General features: G+C 50.0%; 1 protein-coding gene across 2 annotated transcripts; it reads left to right on the top strand.

The window, feature by feature from the left end:
- The first annotated feature begins 1,913 nt into the window (after positions 1 to 1,913).
- On the top strand, positions 1,914 to 5,834 carry COPRS (coordinator of PRMT5 and differentiation stimulator). Of its 2 annotated transcripts, none has more exons than XM_082679340.1 (4): positions 1,914 to 2,055; positions 4,184 to 4,250; positions 4,645 to 4,866; positions 5,414 to 5,834. In XM_082679340.1, exons 1-4 carry the CDS (start codon positions 1,957 to 1,959, stop codon positions 5,581 to 5,583), a joined length of 558 nt encoding a protein of 185 aa, XP_082535466.1. In that variant the 5' UTR covers positions 1,914 to 1,956; the 3' UTR covers positions 5,584 to 5,834. The 2 variants fall into 2 exon arrangements, with proteins under 2 accessions (XP_082535466.1, XP_082535467.1); XM_082679341.1 differs by having other exon boundaries at positions 4,184 to 4,254; positions 4,649 to 4,866.
- The last annotated feature ends 10,352 nt before the right edge of the window (positions 5,835 to 16,186 follow it).

Raw genomic sequence — 16,186 nt, 5'->3', positions numbered from 1 at the left:
ATTACATTTATGGTGCACTTTATTATTATTACATTGTAATATATAATGAAATAATTATGCAACTCACCATAATGCCGAATCAGTGGGATCCCTGAGCTTGTTTTCCTACAACTAGATGGTCCCATCAGGGGGTGATGGGAGACAGTGACACGCGAAGTGTGTGGCTTATGTGCAGTCTACTCCGTAAGATGCAGCTTGTCATTTGCCACTCACTGATGGGGTTTTGATATGAGCCTGCAAGCAACTGATTTATTATGGTCTCTGTGCCGTCAAACCTCTCTGCTAATGATAATCGTATTTGCAGCCGCTGCCCAGCGCTAGCATCACCACCTCCGCTCCACCTCAGATCATCAGGCATTGGATTCTCACAAGGAGCGCACAACCTATATCCCTCGCATGCGCAGTGCACAGTAGGTTCCTATGAGGATCTAATGCCGCTGCTGCTCTGACAGGAGGTGGAGCTCAGGTGGTAATGCGAGCGATGGGGAGCGGCTGTAAACACAGGTGAAGCTCCACTCACTGGCCCGCTGCTCACCTCCTGCTGTGTGGCCCGGTTCCTAACAGGCCACAGACTGATAACTGGTCCGTGGCCCGGGGGTTGGGGACCTCTGCCTTAAAGCAAGGCTATGAAGGTGGGTCACCCTTGGGTCATCACGCCCTGTACCCGGTTCTAACCACTGCAGGTAATGAAAATGCATGTAGCCAGTTGACCCAGAGCTGCACTGTTAGGGTGGCTTCCAGCCACGTGTGGGAACTTAAATGTATTGAAATTAGATAATTCAGTTTCTTGTTTACAACCAGCTGCATGGTTACCATACTGAACATCACAGATAACAGAACTTTTATTTCCACCATCAAATAAGGTTCTGTTGGACACGACCTAGGTCCAGTTAGATTTGGGGAAACTAACTCATGGGTCAGAACAGAACACACATTGATTGGTCACATTCTCTTCCTTGTAGGAAAGTCTACATAGAGAAAAAAATGTATGAACTGTTAGGCTAAATTTTTTCAAATGTGTACGTATAAACACACTCTTTGAGGGAGATGAACGGATAGGCTAATGTCTCAGATTGTCATAAGGTGGCCTGGTGAGCAAGGACTCCCAGCTTCCAGCTTTTCTGCTATTTAAAGGTTACCATTATCACACCTTGAGCAGATTTGTTATTGGAGTTCAGACAGTGCAGGGAAGGGCAGGGAAAGCTGTCTTTAGAGTTTGGTTTATCCCCAGCCCGGGCACTGCCTAACCTCTGCTGGTATTGGCGCCCAGGTGAGACTGTACCGGCCCAGCACAGAATGTTTAGGGTTACTATGACCAATTGTCGTAGCCTATAGGGTGTCTGGAACGTTGGAAGAGTTTGTTTTGATCATCCAACCTGGTTACTAATGGGTTAACTTTAAGAACTGACATTAACTCAAGGTGGGGAATCCTGGGCTCCTGAGTTGTCTCATCCATTTGCGGGTGAGCTATAGTCTTAATTCCAGACCGAGTTCTAGAGAAACCTGTTTAAAGAGTGAAATGGGGTTAGAGCTACAGTTGCATGAAAAGTTTTGAGAGCTGAGTTTTATACACTATCAGGTAGACGCGGGTAATCAACTATTCTAACAGTTTATGAAGCGGAAGCATGCGCAGTGTGGTGGCGTAGGGATAACACTTGGCATTCCAGACCCAGCTAGTCGTCTAGCCCTGGGATCTGCATCGTCAGAAGCTACAAAAATCAGATTCCGGGACCGGTAGGTAGGGAGGGGGGCTTTCGCAGTCGGGCGCGCTCCGCCCCGCGCTCCGTCCCGCCCCTTGCCCCGGCCCCGGCTTCCTCGTGACCCCCGCGCCCCGCCCCCCGGTCGGGAGCACCCCCGGCTGATTGGCCCTCCGCGGCGTATCCTCCGGCTGGCAGCCGGGCCGGCGTGTCACGTGGCCGAGCGGCGTCCGGGGCGCGGAGCTGCGGGCCGTTGGGCATGGACTCTCAGGTCGCCGGGGCCCCGGCGCTGGGGGCGGCGGAGCCGCCGCCGGGTCTGCCGGTGCTGAGCACGCGGGAGGCGCCTCCCCGCTTGGGGGTGAGCGCGGCGCGGGTCCTGGGCGCGGCTACCACCTGCGGCCCGGGGCGGGAAGTTGCGGGGCTCGCGGGGCGGGCTGGGCGGGGGCCGCGGGGAGCCGGGGAAGCGCCTCGGACCCGCCTTCTGCAGCCCCGACGTTTGGGAGCGCGCCCGAGCTGGAAACGGCCGGGCTGTGGGGCGCGGCACCCCGAGGACGTGGGTGGGCGCGCCGGGCCGGGAGGGCTGGCTGTCGGCCGCAGGGCGCCTGTGCGTCCTTGCTAAATGGGAGGTGATGCTGCTGACCCAGAGCTGGAGACGCTACTGGGGGGCCTGGGCTGGGGCCAGGTGAGGGCAGCGAGGAGAGCGACTTTCCCTGAAGGGTCCGTGTCCCTTGGTGGGGATGCTCAGCTAAGCCTGCGCACCAGATGATGTCTCATGCGCTCTCGCCTTTTCTCTTCACTGAAACCAAAAGGCCGCGTTTGACGCAGGGTTCCAGAAACGTGTTTTCATTTGCGCGCCAGACAGCTCCTGGCTTTTCAGAGACCGTTATTACAGTCATCTGCCCTTGTTTACAATCAGCAATCCGTGTTAGAGGGTGAGCTCCTTGAGGATAGGAACCCTCTGTTTACTGCTGTAAACCCGGCGCCTAGCATAGTGCCTGGCACCGTAGACGCACATATTAATTTGATGGAGGAATGGAATGCTTGTCTAAGCATCAAAGATATCATATCTTAACCATAATATGAAAAAGGTAGTGATAAGCTTATAAGGAAAATTACTTTGGGGTGCGGGTAGGATAAAACTAATTTTGTCAGAGCACAGCAGGAAGGTTTGTGCACTTTCTCTCCAAGATGAGACGATGGTGGTCCTGGCAAAGGTGTGGAGATGAGGAAATGCGGGGCAAATGGCTGAGAGCTTGGGTCCCTGAGCTGGGAGAGAGAACTATGCTGCACAGGTTGATGGAGCGTGAGGTGGAGGTGTGGATGCCACGGCGAATTTTGTGCTCCAGCAGTGGAGGCCTGTTGAGTTTTTCATCAGAGGAGTCATTAAGCGTGTAAGGCTGTGCAAGATGGGTGAGTGGGAAGTCAGTTAGGGAGCTCTTGCGGTGGAAGAGATGAGAGGTCCCACTACTGGTCAGCAGGAGTGACCAGGAGTTGTCGCTGACTACAGGAGATGGAATTGACTCATTAAATCCAGGTAGGACTAGATCATGAACTAATTGGGGCAGATGCCAAACGCAGTTTAGATGTAGGGGCAAAGAAGGTGGATTTCAATTCAACAGATGTTATATTCCTGCTGTGTTTTCATAAATATTATCTCATTATAAACCTCCTGCAAGGTCAGAACAGTCATCCCCAATTTCCAGAGAAGGAAACCCAGGTGTGGTGGCTGAAGTGATGTGTCCAGGGTACACACTGAATGAATGGGATTGAAATCAGGTCTTCTCATGCAGGCTGTGAACATTTCTCATCCCACTTAGAAAGAGGTCTTAACAGGTGATAGGATTTCAGGAACTTTTGAGTGATGGGAGCAGAGAAGCATATGGGTGGCTATGGGAGAAGACGATTTCCCTTCAACAACTAAAGCTCTGTTGTCCCCATGTGTCAGTCAGGAGACAGAGAATTTGATAAAGCAGCTGTTAACTAGACAAAAAGTTAAGTAACTGAAAAGCTAAAAACAGGGAGGTAGCCACTGCGGGGAAACAGCGGAACAAAGGGGTGAGTTTGGAATGACTGAAATGTACAAGCTCAGAGGAGAGGCTTTGCAGGGAGCTGAAATTCCAACCTCTGAGGAGGGGGCACTGTCCCGGCTAGTGCTAGAGTCTCCGAGCTTGGAGGAGAGGTCCTGAGGCCCGAGACTGAGACTGCTCAAGACAGGGCTCGAGAGGAGGCTGGCTCTGCACGTGCTGGCAAACTGTGCACTGGATTCAGTGGCCACTCTAGGAAGACAGGCGATCCTGCTGGCAGGGGTGATGCTGACAGGAAGAGGAAGCAGCAAGGCCCAGTCGAACAGGGCACAGCAGAAATGTGGGTGGCAGAGTCCCTGCCCCAGCCTCACAAAGGAGGGTATGGAAGGGTGGGTGTGGGGCTGAAATACTGGCCGTACCCGAGATGTCCAAGTCCTGGGTAATTGTTTCTTCTTCCCGCAGGCTGCCTTTGCCCCAGCTGGCCGCTCCGGTCAGGAGAGAGAGACCGAGAAGGCTGCGGATCGACTAGGCGAGTAGGCAGCAGAGCCTGGGGTGGGTGTTGGGAGAGACCAAGGAGGTCTGTATTGTGAAAGCTTGTCATCTCCCAGAGGCCCTTTGCCTCAGTGGCATTTAAACTACCTGAAAACATAAACTGTGCCTGCCTTCTCATGTGAATGAAAAGAGCTGGTAATTAATGGCCTTATTTAAGGCAAAACATCTTATTGAAAGTAAATGATCAACCCTACTTCTAAAACTGGAAACAGAACAACAGTTTTTAATAAGTGCTCCGGTGGCTGAGGAACTCTGCACACTTGTTACTGCTGCCCTCTTAGTAAGTCTGCCAAAAATCTCCCGGGTGCACGACTGGCCCTCTCTGGTCTGCCAGTTATTTTAAGACCTCCTTCCTTTTGTCGATTTCTTAGCCAGCGGAGCACAGAGCATCCCTCATGATAGTCCTGCCCACGGTGAGGGCAGCCATTGTGAAGAGGAAGGCTTTGCTGTGGATGACGAGGATTCCGATGGGGAACCGAACCCCTGGGAGCTGTCAGAAGGGGTGTCCGGCTGTCCACCCAGGGAACAGGCTGCTGATCTTTTTAACGAGGACTGGGACTTGGAGTTGAAAGAAGATCTAGGGAATCCATATGGTAGGTGTGGGGTTTTGGGGGTCCTAGGCCAGGCTTCTGAGACCCTCCTACACATGAACCCCGAAACAGTTTGGAAGAGGGACCCACATCCATGAGCTTAGCCTGATAGCTCTCATAGGTCTGAAATTTCTGTGACAGCTCCTCTTTCATATGGGGGGGAAAAAGTGCCAGTTTTGCATTTTATTATATAATGTATTGGTCAGTTGTAACATTGAAACAGTGTTACCATCTCCAAATATCTTTGTGTGAATCGAGCGGCTGTAGACAGAAGTGCTCTGTTCACCAGTTGCTTCCTCTGCGCTGCTAGGAACCGGTGTCTGAGAAGCAGGACTGTGGGTGGCATCAGAATGAAGGTGCTTGAGATTCTCCACGAAAGGAGGACTGTGTGTGTGTGTGTGTGTCTGTCTGTCTGTCTGTCTGTGTCTGTGTGCGTGTACGTGCATGTGTTTAAGCAAAGACAGTGCAAGTGTCTGTCCCGTAGACATTTTTGGCTCTCTCTTTTCACTCTCCCTCCTTCCTTTAATCTGTCTTTTAAAACTGCCTGCAGATGCTGACGACATCCAGGGCTGCCTTTCTCAAGAGGTCAGACCCTGGGTGTGCTGTGCCCCGCAAGGAGACATGATCTATGACCCCAGTTGGCACCATCCACCTCCACTGATACCCCATTATTCCAAGATGGTCTTTGAAACGGGACAGTTTGATGATGCCGAAGACTGAGGGCATAGCTTTTGCCTGGTGAGTGGGTGGGCCCTCCAGGTCAACGTCTCCTTTCTTTGAGGTGAGATGTCATATCTGAGGAAACATTCCCAGTGAATCCCGAGTCGGGCACACAGACTGGTGTTAAATAAGGCCCTCTGTCCCCCAGTTCTGTTGTTGTTGTTGTTTTTAATGAGCTCCTCCTTGGAATGTGTGAGTGTTTATGTCTGTGTCGGGAAGGAATGGTGTTCTTTATAAATAAAAGTAGAAAAAAAAACCAGCCTGCTTTTGCCTACTTTTTTTCCCCCCTTTTTCATTAGAAACTTCTGAGCAAAGCCTCACTCCTTCATTTAAAGCCCCTCACTTACATTTTCAGGATTGATGTTGTCTGAGATGAAACTACTCTGTGAAAGAAAACGATACTTTAGTTTTTGCCTCTGTAGATCTGGCCCTATTGACCAGAGATTGGAACCCAAGAGACACTGGTGACTTTGCGGCTGACTGCTATTCCTGGTGATGGAAAATTGACCATTTACTTAGTTAACAAGGACTTTCTGTAGGCTGGAAAATGAAATGGCAAATTAATTAAACCAGCAGTTGTACAGCCCTCAATTGGCATGAAAGGATTTTACACTCTACTTTCCTTTTAATCCTTACAATTACTTACGTGTCACTTAAATTTTTTTTTAACCTCATTTGGGAGATGAGGAAAATAAGGCTCAAAATGTTTTGACCTCACCCAGATCACACAGCCAGGAAACAGCAGAAATGTGACCTGAACCCTCACATGACTCTGAAGTCTGTTCCCATGGTTGCCCGTGTGTGTGTGTGTGTGTGTGTGTGTGAGCCTGGACGTGGGACCTGGGGGCCACACCTCGGCAGGTGTGTGACACACCAGACCATGTCACCGTTGCCTCTTGGGCAGGTTGGGCATTGCTTCTTACCTCCCTGCCTCCGTATTGAAGCTGAATCAGGAAAAAGTTTCAGACCTGAAATCCACGGCAGTTGGATGAACAACTAACGATTTAAGCTATTTTTCAGAGACCCCATACAATGTGTGAATAAGGCAGCACCTTATGAGGGAGGGCAGTAGCTTTGGCCGTGAGGAGCCCTCATGGCCAAGGTTGTCCTAGGGAGAAAAAAATGGTCCCTTCCGCTGTCCTTGCTGGAGAGACAGTCGTAGACCACATCCCCACACCACTCTTGCTTTACTCCTCCCGGTGCCATGGCTGATTAGACCACGAGTGTGTCGGACGCGAAAAGGGGAACTTGAGAAATTGAGCTAAGAAACACTGAGGGCTTGAGGAGCGTGGCAGGGCTGCCAAATAGAAAGGTGGTGTTATGGACAGGCTACGTGGGCCCATGTGCAATTATGAGGCAGCTGAAACCGAGTAAAAGAAGTCACGAGGTGGGGAGATTACACCTAGGTCAGAGGGAGGGACGGAAGAAAGAGTAAGGAAAGTACACGTGCATGAGTATCTGAGCAAAGAAAATTTACAAGCTGCCGCTGCTGGGATCCATGGAATGGTGGTGAATTTAGACTCTCCTGCTTTTCAAAAGTTACTCTTTGCAGTTCCTCCCGGTTCTTTCCAGCAATATTCTGTTAGAGTTAAAGACATCAGAATGGCTTTCACAGCCAAAAGTTGTGTGTGTCAGGAGAACAAGAAAAGTGGGGAGGGGCTAGTCAATTGTTCTGATTTAGGTATCGTTCTGGTGCCCCTCCTAGGATGGATCAAACAGAGAAGGATGGAGATGGGTAACTCCCCAGGCTGTGAACACTGGTTCACAGCCTGGGGAGTTAAGTGGGGTGAAGTGCAAGTAAGAAAAAGAAAGTAGAGATGTGGAAAAATACTAATGATATAATAAGTGAAAATATAGACTATAAAACCACTCTGATAATATTGGAAACATGAAAAAATGGCATATGTAAGTGATAAGGATTAATATGGACAAATGGAAAGAATTTGATGAGACGGTGGAGGTGTTGGCAGTTTGCTTGTATATTTTTGTTATTTTAATATAGATTTTGCAATGAGGTATTTAAAGACAAGCTGTTATCCTAAAACAGAGTTGCCTCCTCTGCCTAGTCTTCCCCATTCTCTCTGACAAATACCCAACACTTGCCTCCCTTTGCTGCAATCACCGGCTTACGGGTCCACCTCCCTCCTTGGGGTGAGTGCTCCTTGAAGGCGGGACCACATCTTACTCCTCAGCACCCCTGTTTCATTGGAGCCCAGCATGAAAACATTCAGTAAATACTGGCACAAAGTCAGTCTTCTTCAGCCATGATGCAGTATTTGCCCAGGCTGTGTTTAGGGTTGACTGACAACATCCCAAGCTGGTGATGAAAGAACAAGGTAGGGACTTCCCTGGAGGTCCAGTGGTTATGACTCCGTGCTTCCATTGCAGGGGGCACAGTTTTGATCCCTGGTTGGGGAACTAAGATCCCGCGTGCCGCACGGCATGGCCAAAAAATAAAATAATTACCTCAGAAGGAGCCCATTCATTGCTGGCTAGTGCTACTTGTTGGAAGAGTCTCTCTTGTATGGAGTTGGAGTCTACCCATTTGGTGGTCGTGGTCTGCTCTGTGGTCCTGACACTCTTTCCAGTGTAGGAAATGAGCACTCTTATCCTCTCTCTGGCTTTTCCTTTTCTAGGCCATTGTAAACATGTGTCTGGAATCAGGGGGCGGGGGGAGGGGGAAGGAGGGGGAAGGGGAAGGGAGAGGGGACTGTTTGGGGGATTTTTGAGGTTTTGGCAGGCGTTGCAGCGTTGAGAGAGGTTGAACTTGTTCAGCGAGGGCTTGTGGAATAGAAGAGGGCCAAGGACAGCGCCCTGGGGAGAGTTAGCGATTTACAGGGTAAACAGAAGAATCGGATCCCAAGGGCAGGCTGTGGCAGAGGAGGAGGAAAACCAGGTGAGTGTAGGCACCACTCAAGCCAAATCTAAGGAGAAGAGAGTTTTAAGGAAGAGGGAGTGGCCATCTCTTCTAGAGAGACGCAAAGTAAGATGCAGGCTGAAAAGGTATTTTGGGATGTGGGAATCAGAAAGTGCTCAGAGAATGTATTGACCTGGGGCAGGTGCAGGGATGCGGACAGGGCATTGCAGGCTAACACATTTTGGGGGATGCACCTGAGCCTTTGGTGCTAGTGTTTCTCTTGGCTCGGGGGCAATGATGACTTCCGGCCAGCTTCTCTCAGAATGCACAAGCCAGGCTGGAAGAGGCAGCCATGGGACAGAAAAGGAGGGACCAGGGAAAGGGACAGAAGTGGGCAGAGGCTGCTGGAGAAATAGAGGCACAAAGGGACTGTTCGGAGGGACAGAAGAGAAACTCTTATTCTGGCGTTTCTTTCAGACAATATCATTTACCAGGAAAGAAACCACAGCCGACCACTTTAAAAATCTTGGATGATGGAAAAGAGAGGAAAAACGTGTTTACCGTGTGGCTGGATGACATTTCAGATATACCCTCATTTCTCTCCTGCCCTCTCTCCATGCAAGCAGGCTCATTGCCTTAGTGGAGGCATGTGACAGAGTCGAAAACAGCCAAGAAATGTTTTTAGTTTTGGTTTTACAAAAAGGGATTTTTAAATTAAAAAAAAAATTTTTTTTTGGTAAGGAGGCAAGGGAGTTTGGGGCCAACAGACTATGAATCTTGTAGACATTTGGGAAGAAAGAATTTTCCCCAGGCCAAAAAAAAAAAAAAAAAAAAAAAAAATCCCTGGGCTATGAGAAGGAAGATGGAGAGAAGAGAGAGAGAGATCTGGAGACGCTAAGAGCAGATGGAATGATGAGCTCTGCTTCTTGGTGTGTCACTGGGGAGTTAGGTCCCCAGAGACTGATAGATGTTGGTTCTTCTAGGCGGTCAGGACCATCTGGCAAAAGGTGCCCAGGCCTTGATCATGCAGAGAACCTGATGGACCCAGAGGGGCCGTGGGACAAGGAGGACCCGTGAAGATGGATATTGGATGACGTCATGCACTGCTTGAGGAAGTGAGAACCCCAGAAGGCCCAGATGGAAGCTCGGGGTCGGAAATTGGGATGGTCAGAGAGACAACAGTTTTGCTTCTTGAACCCCCAAGATGCAGGAGATGCAGAGTTAACAGAAGCCTAGATGAGAACGACTTACTGCTGGGGGCAGGGGACCAGGCCATCAGGTAGGTAGAGAATGGCGTATTGAAAGTATCATCATGGGTTGATTCATATCAGAGTGCTGATAATTTTTTCTTCGTTTTTATTTTCTATCTGGATGAAAAACTTGCCATTTTTGTACTGTGGCAGAACAAACAGAATTGTGCCATTCACAATTTGTATAAGTGGTTTTGTGTATTATTATTTTTTTAAGTTACAAATGCATTGGAAATTTCCTGGGTACTCTTTTTTTTTTTTTTTTTGGCGGACCTCTCACTGTTGTGGCATCTCCCGTTGCGGAGCACAGGCTCTGGACGCGCAGACTCAGCGACCATGACTCACGGGCCCAGCTGCTCCGCGGCACGCGGGATCTTCCCAGACCGGGGCACGAACCCGTGTCCCCTGCATCGGCAGGCAGACTCTCAACCACTGCGCCACCAGGGAAGCCCCCTGGGTACTCTTTTTTTAAAAATTTTATTTATTTTTATTTTTGGCTGCGTTGGGTCTTTGTTGCTGCGCACGGGCTTTAGCTGCGGTGAGTGGGGGCTACTCTTCGTTGCGGTGTGCAGGCTTCTCATTGCGGTGGCTTCTCGTTGTGGAGCACGGGCTCTAGGCGCATGGACTTCAGTAGTTGTGGCACGTGGGCTCAGTAGCTGTGGCGCATGGGCTTACTTGCTCCCCGGCATGTGGGACCTTCCCGGACCAGGGCTCGAACCCGTGTCCCCAGCATTGGCAGGCGGATTCTTAACAACTTCGCCACCAGGGAAGTCCCAGTTTTGTGTATTTTTGATGGCTCTGGCGTGTTTCTGTCTGTTATAGCTTTCTTCCCTTTGGGAAGGTCTGGGGGAATGTACCCTTTCACCCCACCCCTAAATTAGTTTCGTGCTGTTTATAGTGGGGACGGTTTGGTCATCCTGAGACCCCAGGGCGGGGATGGTAGATGGTGCTTCCCCAAGCTTTCTCTCAGATGCCTGGGTGGCTGGGTGGGTTGACTGTGAAGGCTGCAGGGACCATTCTCTTTATATAAAGAAGCAGCTGGCTGGACTCTGCAAGGCTCCAGTGCCCTGAGGAAATCTGAGACTGTCTACCAGGGAGACGGAAGCACACTCACTGGCTAAGTAAATATCTTGGCGCTGCACTGCCCTTGGTTTTCCGGAGTTTGCATTCTTGGGCCCAGCTTTTCACAGGATGGTTGGAATATGGAGAAAGAGGAAAAAACACAAAAAACACAAAAAACAACTCAATACTCTGGCTGCAGCCCATCTGGATTCTGCCTCCCAGTTCTCCCAGAGCAGATTCCCCACCCAAATAGCAGAACACTGGATCTGGAGCATTCTGTGTGAGCGTGCAGACGTGTGTGTGTGAGTGTGGCAGGCCCAGGAGAAGTTGGAGGGTGTAACAGGAGGGCAAGCAGCACGGCTGGCTTCCACTTTGTTGACTTAGCGAGTCTGGCTGCAAAGCCAAGGCCTTTGGAAAGAACGGCCTCCCAGCTTCCGGCAGTTTCTGTTGTGCTGGTTCCAGGACTAAGCTAGATCCTGCAGGTGCTGATGGGCAGGAGGAGAGTTCAGTTGGGTTCCAGGGCACCAAGGTTTGGAGAGTTCCACCAGGATTTGTGCTTGCTGCGGGCCTGGGGAATAAAACACAGCCACAGGGCTTCCCTGGTGGCACAGTGGATGAGGGTCCGCCTGCCGATGCAGGGGACGCGGGTTCGTGCCCCGGTCCGGGAGGATCCCACATGCTGCGGAGTGGCTGGGCCCGTGAGCCATGGCCGCTTAGCCTGTGCATCCGGAGCCTGTGCTCTGCAGTGGGAGAGGCCACAGCAGTGAGAGGCCCACGTACCGCAAAAAAAAAAACACACCAAAACAAAAAAAACAAACAGCCACAGTTTCAGAAGGAGATATTTCTCTCCATCTTACAGGATTCTCTGGTCCTCCCATTTGAGTCAGAGAGAGAAATTTCCCCAGGAGGCATGCTCCCATTTTCTGACCATTGCAAGGTACAGTTTGGCTTTCCTTTTTTTCTTTTTCTTCCCCCCCACCCCGTTTTCTGGTGAGGTGATTTTGATTTCAAAAGCCATTTCCTCTGACAGCTTCTCATTAGCTGTTGAACAAATGTGGCAGATATAAGTCAGAGCCATGTGTTTGGCAACTCAAGGGCAGGCGCCTGAATTTCTCCTGGCTGCCGCCTGTAGCGTTATTCCATTCGTCCAGCAGGTGGCAGTAAAGACCCATCGCCGCTCTGTCTCCTGCATGACCCACGGGGAGGGAAGAGTGAGGGGCCCTGGAGGAGATGCTGAGCTTGCTCAGGGTTACCTTCCTGTCAGTGGGCTTCCTACTGGTTGGCAAGCTCACCTGTGAATTCATGGCAGGATTTACTCCTGATTTTATAGATGGGTTTTCTCAGAAAGTTACTGTGAAATTTAGGGTAAGAGTCCTCATTATCCCCCTCTCCCCTCCCCCAGCACCTACCCCAGAGTCTGGCATATAGTAAGTGCTTAATATACACTTGCTGTGTAGATTTGATCTTTAGTCATCAATTTATTTCTGAACACCTGCTATATACTACGTACTCAGGATGGACCTGGTTCCTGCTTTCAGGGAGCTCAGAGTCTAGGGGGAAGTTGATGACACATAAATGGACCCTTACATTAGCACAGGAGAGCTACAAAAGCCCAGGGTATGGTGGGAACCCAGAAGAAGGGACCCCTCAAAGCAGACAGCCTAGAAGCTGAGTCCTGGAGGACTTGGCCAGGAAGTGGGATGGGGGATCGCCCAGGCAGAGGGAGCTGTGTGTGCAAAGGCCCCCGGGTGTGAGAGGTCTTGTGTGTTTGGGGACATGGTGAGGGATGGTCAGGTAAGCAAGAGTCCTTGGAAGCTATGCCAAGGGGATTTCAGGGTTCTTAGCAGGAACGTGTCCTGGGCAGATTTTCACTTTCGGAAGAACTTTCCAGTTCCTGGCGGAGACCGGTGGGAGGAGGCCGAGACTCAAGCCAGGGAGGTCAGTCTGGGGGCTGTAATCTAGTAAGAGAGGATGGGGACCTAAACTAGGGTGACAGCTATGGAGATGGAGGGGAACGAACAGATTGGGACTCTTTATAGAAGTGGGGACAGATTGGCTGTAAGGGTAGAGCAAGAGACAGGAAAGAGTCTGGGAGGAGCTTGAGGTCTGTCCTGGCTTGGGCAACCAGGTGGATTAAACAGTCTCTTACGAGAGAATGATCTTTAGATTCATAAGACCTTTCACAGCCAGTACTGTAAGAGGAAGGTGCTCCCTGTTCCGGACGTTCAGCTTTGCTCTCAGGGTTTGGAGGACTCCCCAGGGCTGTGTAGCCCTCCACCTTGCACTTCACCTGTGAAGCTCACACGTCCAGGGCACCCTCTGTCTTTCCTATGCTCGGAGAGCAGATGCTCAGGAGATGAAACCTTCTCGCACATGGTGTGTGGGGTGGACACTCCGATTGCCTCCCTGACACCCGTTGCCCTCCTCTTGATGATCACCCCTTTCTCGTGTCTCTCATGGACCTTGGGGAAAGCTAACCTCACCCCCAGATGTGGGGGTGGGGCGTGGGGGTCAGGTCAAAGTTGACCTGTATATCTCATCTTCTGTATGAGTCTCCTAGGCCTGCTTAACAAATAACCAGGACTCGGTGGCTTAAGACCACAGAAACTTATCTTCTCGCAGTTCTGGAGTCCAGAAGTTCAAAATCAGGTTATCGGCAGGGCTGTGCCCCCTCCAGAGGCTCGAGGGGAGATTCTGTTCCTTAAGCCCTTCAGCTTCCGGTGGCTGCCGGAATCCTTGACTTGTAGCTGCTCAGCCCAGGCGCTGCCTCGCCTTCACAAGCCTCTCCTATTCTCCTCTGTCTCTTGTAAGGATACTTGTCATCGGATGTAGGGCCTACCTGGGTTATCCAGGATGATCTCATCACAAGATCCTTAACTTAATTGCATCTACAAACACCATTTTTCCAAATAAGGTCACCTTCACAGGTCCAGGGATCAGGAGAGAGACATATCTTTTGGGGGGCTGCCATTCAACCCACTGCAGCCTCTGTGGTTGGCAAGACAATGAAATTGGGACCATGATGACATCATTGAGCCCCTATGGGCCAACCCCGGAAGCCTGCCTGCTCCAGGACTTGCAGTTATGTCATTCAATAAATCCTCCTTATTGCTTTGACGTGACTTTCCCCCGTCTCCTGCTGCTGAATGCCTCCTGACGGATATATGTGCCCATTGGAGTCCTGCATGCAGGCAGTTGGGTGTGGGGAGGGATCACAGCAATTGGAATTCTCCTCTGCTGGGCTCTATTGTTGACACTCTGTGTGACCTTGGGCAGACCACAGGCTCCCTGACCATCGGTTTGAATGCATAAATGGGGCCCTTGTCCCTGCGAAAGGCTCTTCAAAATGGAAGCCACTGTGGTTTCTGTTGTTATGGCCTCTGCATTCCAAGAAAGACGTAATAGAACTGGAAAGGGGCCAAACAATGGAGTGATGAAGGGCTTTTTACCATCAGGGCAAGCTCCACAGTGAGAATTCTCCAGCCGGGAAAGATGGAGGCTGAGGAGGGGACAGAACTAAAGTCCTTTGTATGACAAGGCATGTCCACAAGGCAGAACACACTTGTTCCTCAAATCCCAGAGTCCTTAGAAGTCTGGGGGGGGGGTACTCCTGAAACTCTGAGGAGTTGTTTCAGGGCAAATGATAGGAAGCGCTCTTTTCAACGGTGGGAAGGTGAACTGGAGGCATGTGGGCAGCGCGGTGTCCTGCACGCGGTATCAGGGAGACCTGGGTTCCACTCCTGGCCCCAGTGGTGTGATGGGGAGCAATCCTCCTTTCTCCCTGAGTCTCAGAGTGCTCGCTGGTAAATTGAGGGGCAATAAACCTGGCAATAAGCCAGGAGTGAACTTCTACAGACTCACCACTGCTCTCCCCAACCCCCAGCGTCGACACCCCTGAGATCAGCTTCCTGCTTGTTACCAGTTTCTATCATGGGCTCACTGCAGAACCCCCGTGCATGCATGAGATCTTCTCTCCTCTCCCTAACTCCGAACCACGTAAGCAATTCTCTTCTACCTTTCCTACATCATCTATTTCGCCCTCCTTACCACTCTCATTTCTCCCATCTGAAAACAACCCTCCCGCAATCCCACTTCTTTCTCTAGCTCCTGCCCACTTTCTTAGCCCTATTTTGCAGCAAAACACCTTGCAAGAATTGTCTGTACTTGTCTCTTTTGCTCAATGAATCTTTACGAAATGAACACACTCATGTAACTACCATCTAGGTTTTCGAAAAAAAAGGAATATTGTCAGTACCTCAGAAGCCCTGTCCTCCTCCCAATCACTTACCCCTCTGTGCACCCCAAAATAACAACTATCCCGATTTATAACACCAGAGATGAGTTTTATCTTTTTTTTTTTTTTTTTTGCGGTACGCGGGCCTCTCACTGTTGTGGGCTCTCCCGTTGCAGAGCACAGGCTCTGGACGCGCAGGCTCAGCGGCCATGGCTCACGGGCCCAGCCACTCTGCAGCACGTGGGATCCTCCGGACCGGGGCACGAACCCGCGTCCCCTGCATCGGCAGGCGGACTCTCAACCACTGCGCCACCAGGGAAGCCCGAGTTTTATCTTTCTTATCTTATTGCAGTAAAATACTTAAATTTATCATCTTAAACATTTCAAAGCATACAGTTCAGTGGCATTTAGTACACTCACAGTGTTGTGCAACCATCACCAGGACCTAGTTTCAGAACACTTTCACTCACTTCAAAAGGAAACCCCACACCTATTAGCAGTCACTCCCCATCCCCCCTTCTCCTCAGCCCCTGGCAACCACGAATCTGCTTTATGTCTCTATGGACCTGCCAATTCTGGACATTTCATATAAATGGAATCACACGATATATGGCCTTTTGTGTCTGGTGTCTCTCACTTAGCAAAATGTTTTCAAGGTTCATCCATGTTGTAGCATGTGTCAGTACTTCATTCCTTCTTTACGGCTGAATAACATTCCATTGTATTTCTACAACACATTTCTGTATCCATTCATCAGCTGATGGACATTTGGGTTGTTTCCACCTTTTGGCGATCATGAATAGTGCTGCTATGAACATTCGTGTACAGATTTTTGTTTGAACACCAATTTTCTGTTTTCAAACTTTAAAATTGGCCACATGATTCATATTCTTTTTTTTAAATTAATGAATTAATTATTTTAAATTGAAGTATAGTTTACTTACAATGTTTCAGGTGTATAGCAAAGTGACCCAGCTATATGGATGTATTCTTTTTCAGATTCTTTTCCATTATAGGTTATTACAGGATACTGAATATAGTTCCCTGTGCTATACAGTAGGTCCTTGTTGTTCATCTATTTTATATTGTAGTGTGTATCTGTTAATCCCAAACTCCTACTTTGTCCCTTCCCCCCCTTTTCCTCTTTGGTAACCATTTGTTTGTTTTCTATGCCTGTGAATCTATTTCTGTTTTATAAAT

This window comes from Grampus griseus (assembly GCF_964374135.1).
Source record: "Grampus griseus genome assembly, chromosome: 20".
NCBI classification, from domain to species: Eukaryota; Metazoa; Chordata; class Mammalia; order Artiodactyla; family Delphinidae; genus Grampus; species Grampus griseus.
This window is presented reverse-complemented; position numbering and strand designations above follow the sequence as displayed.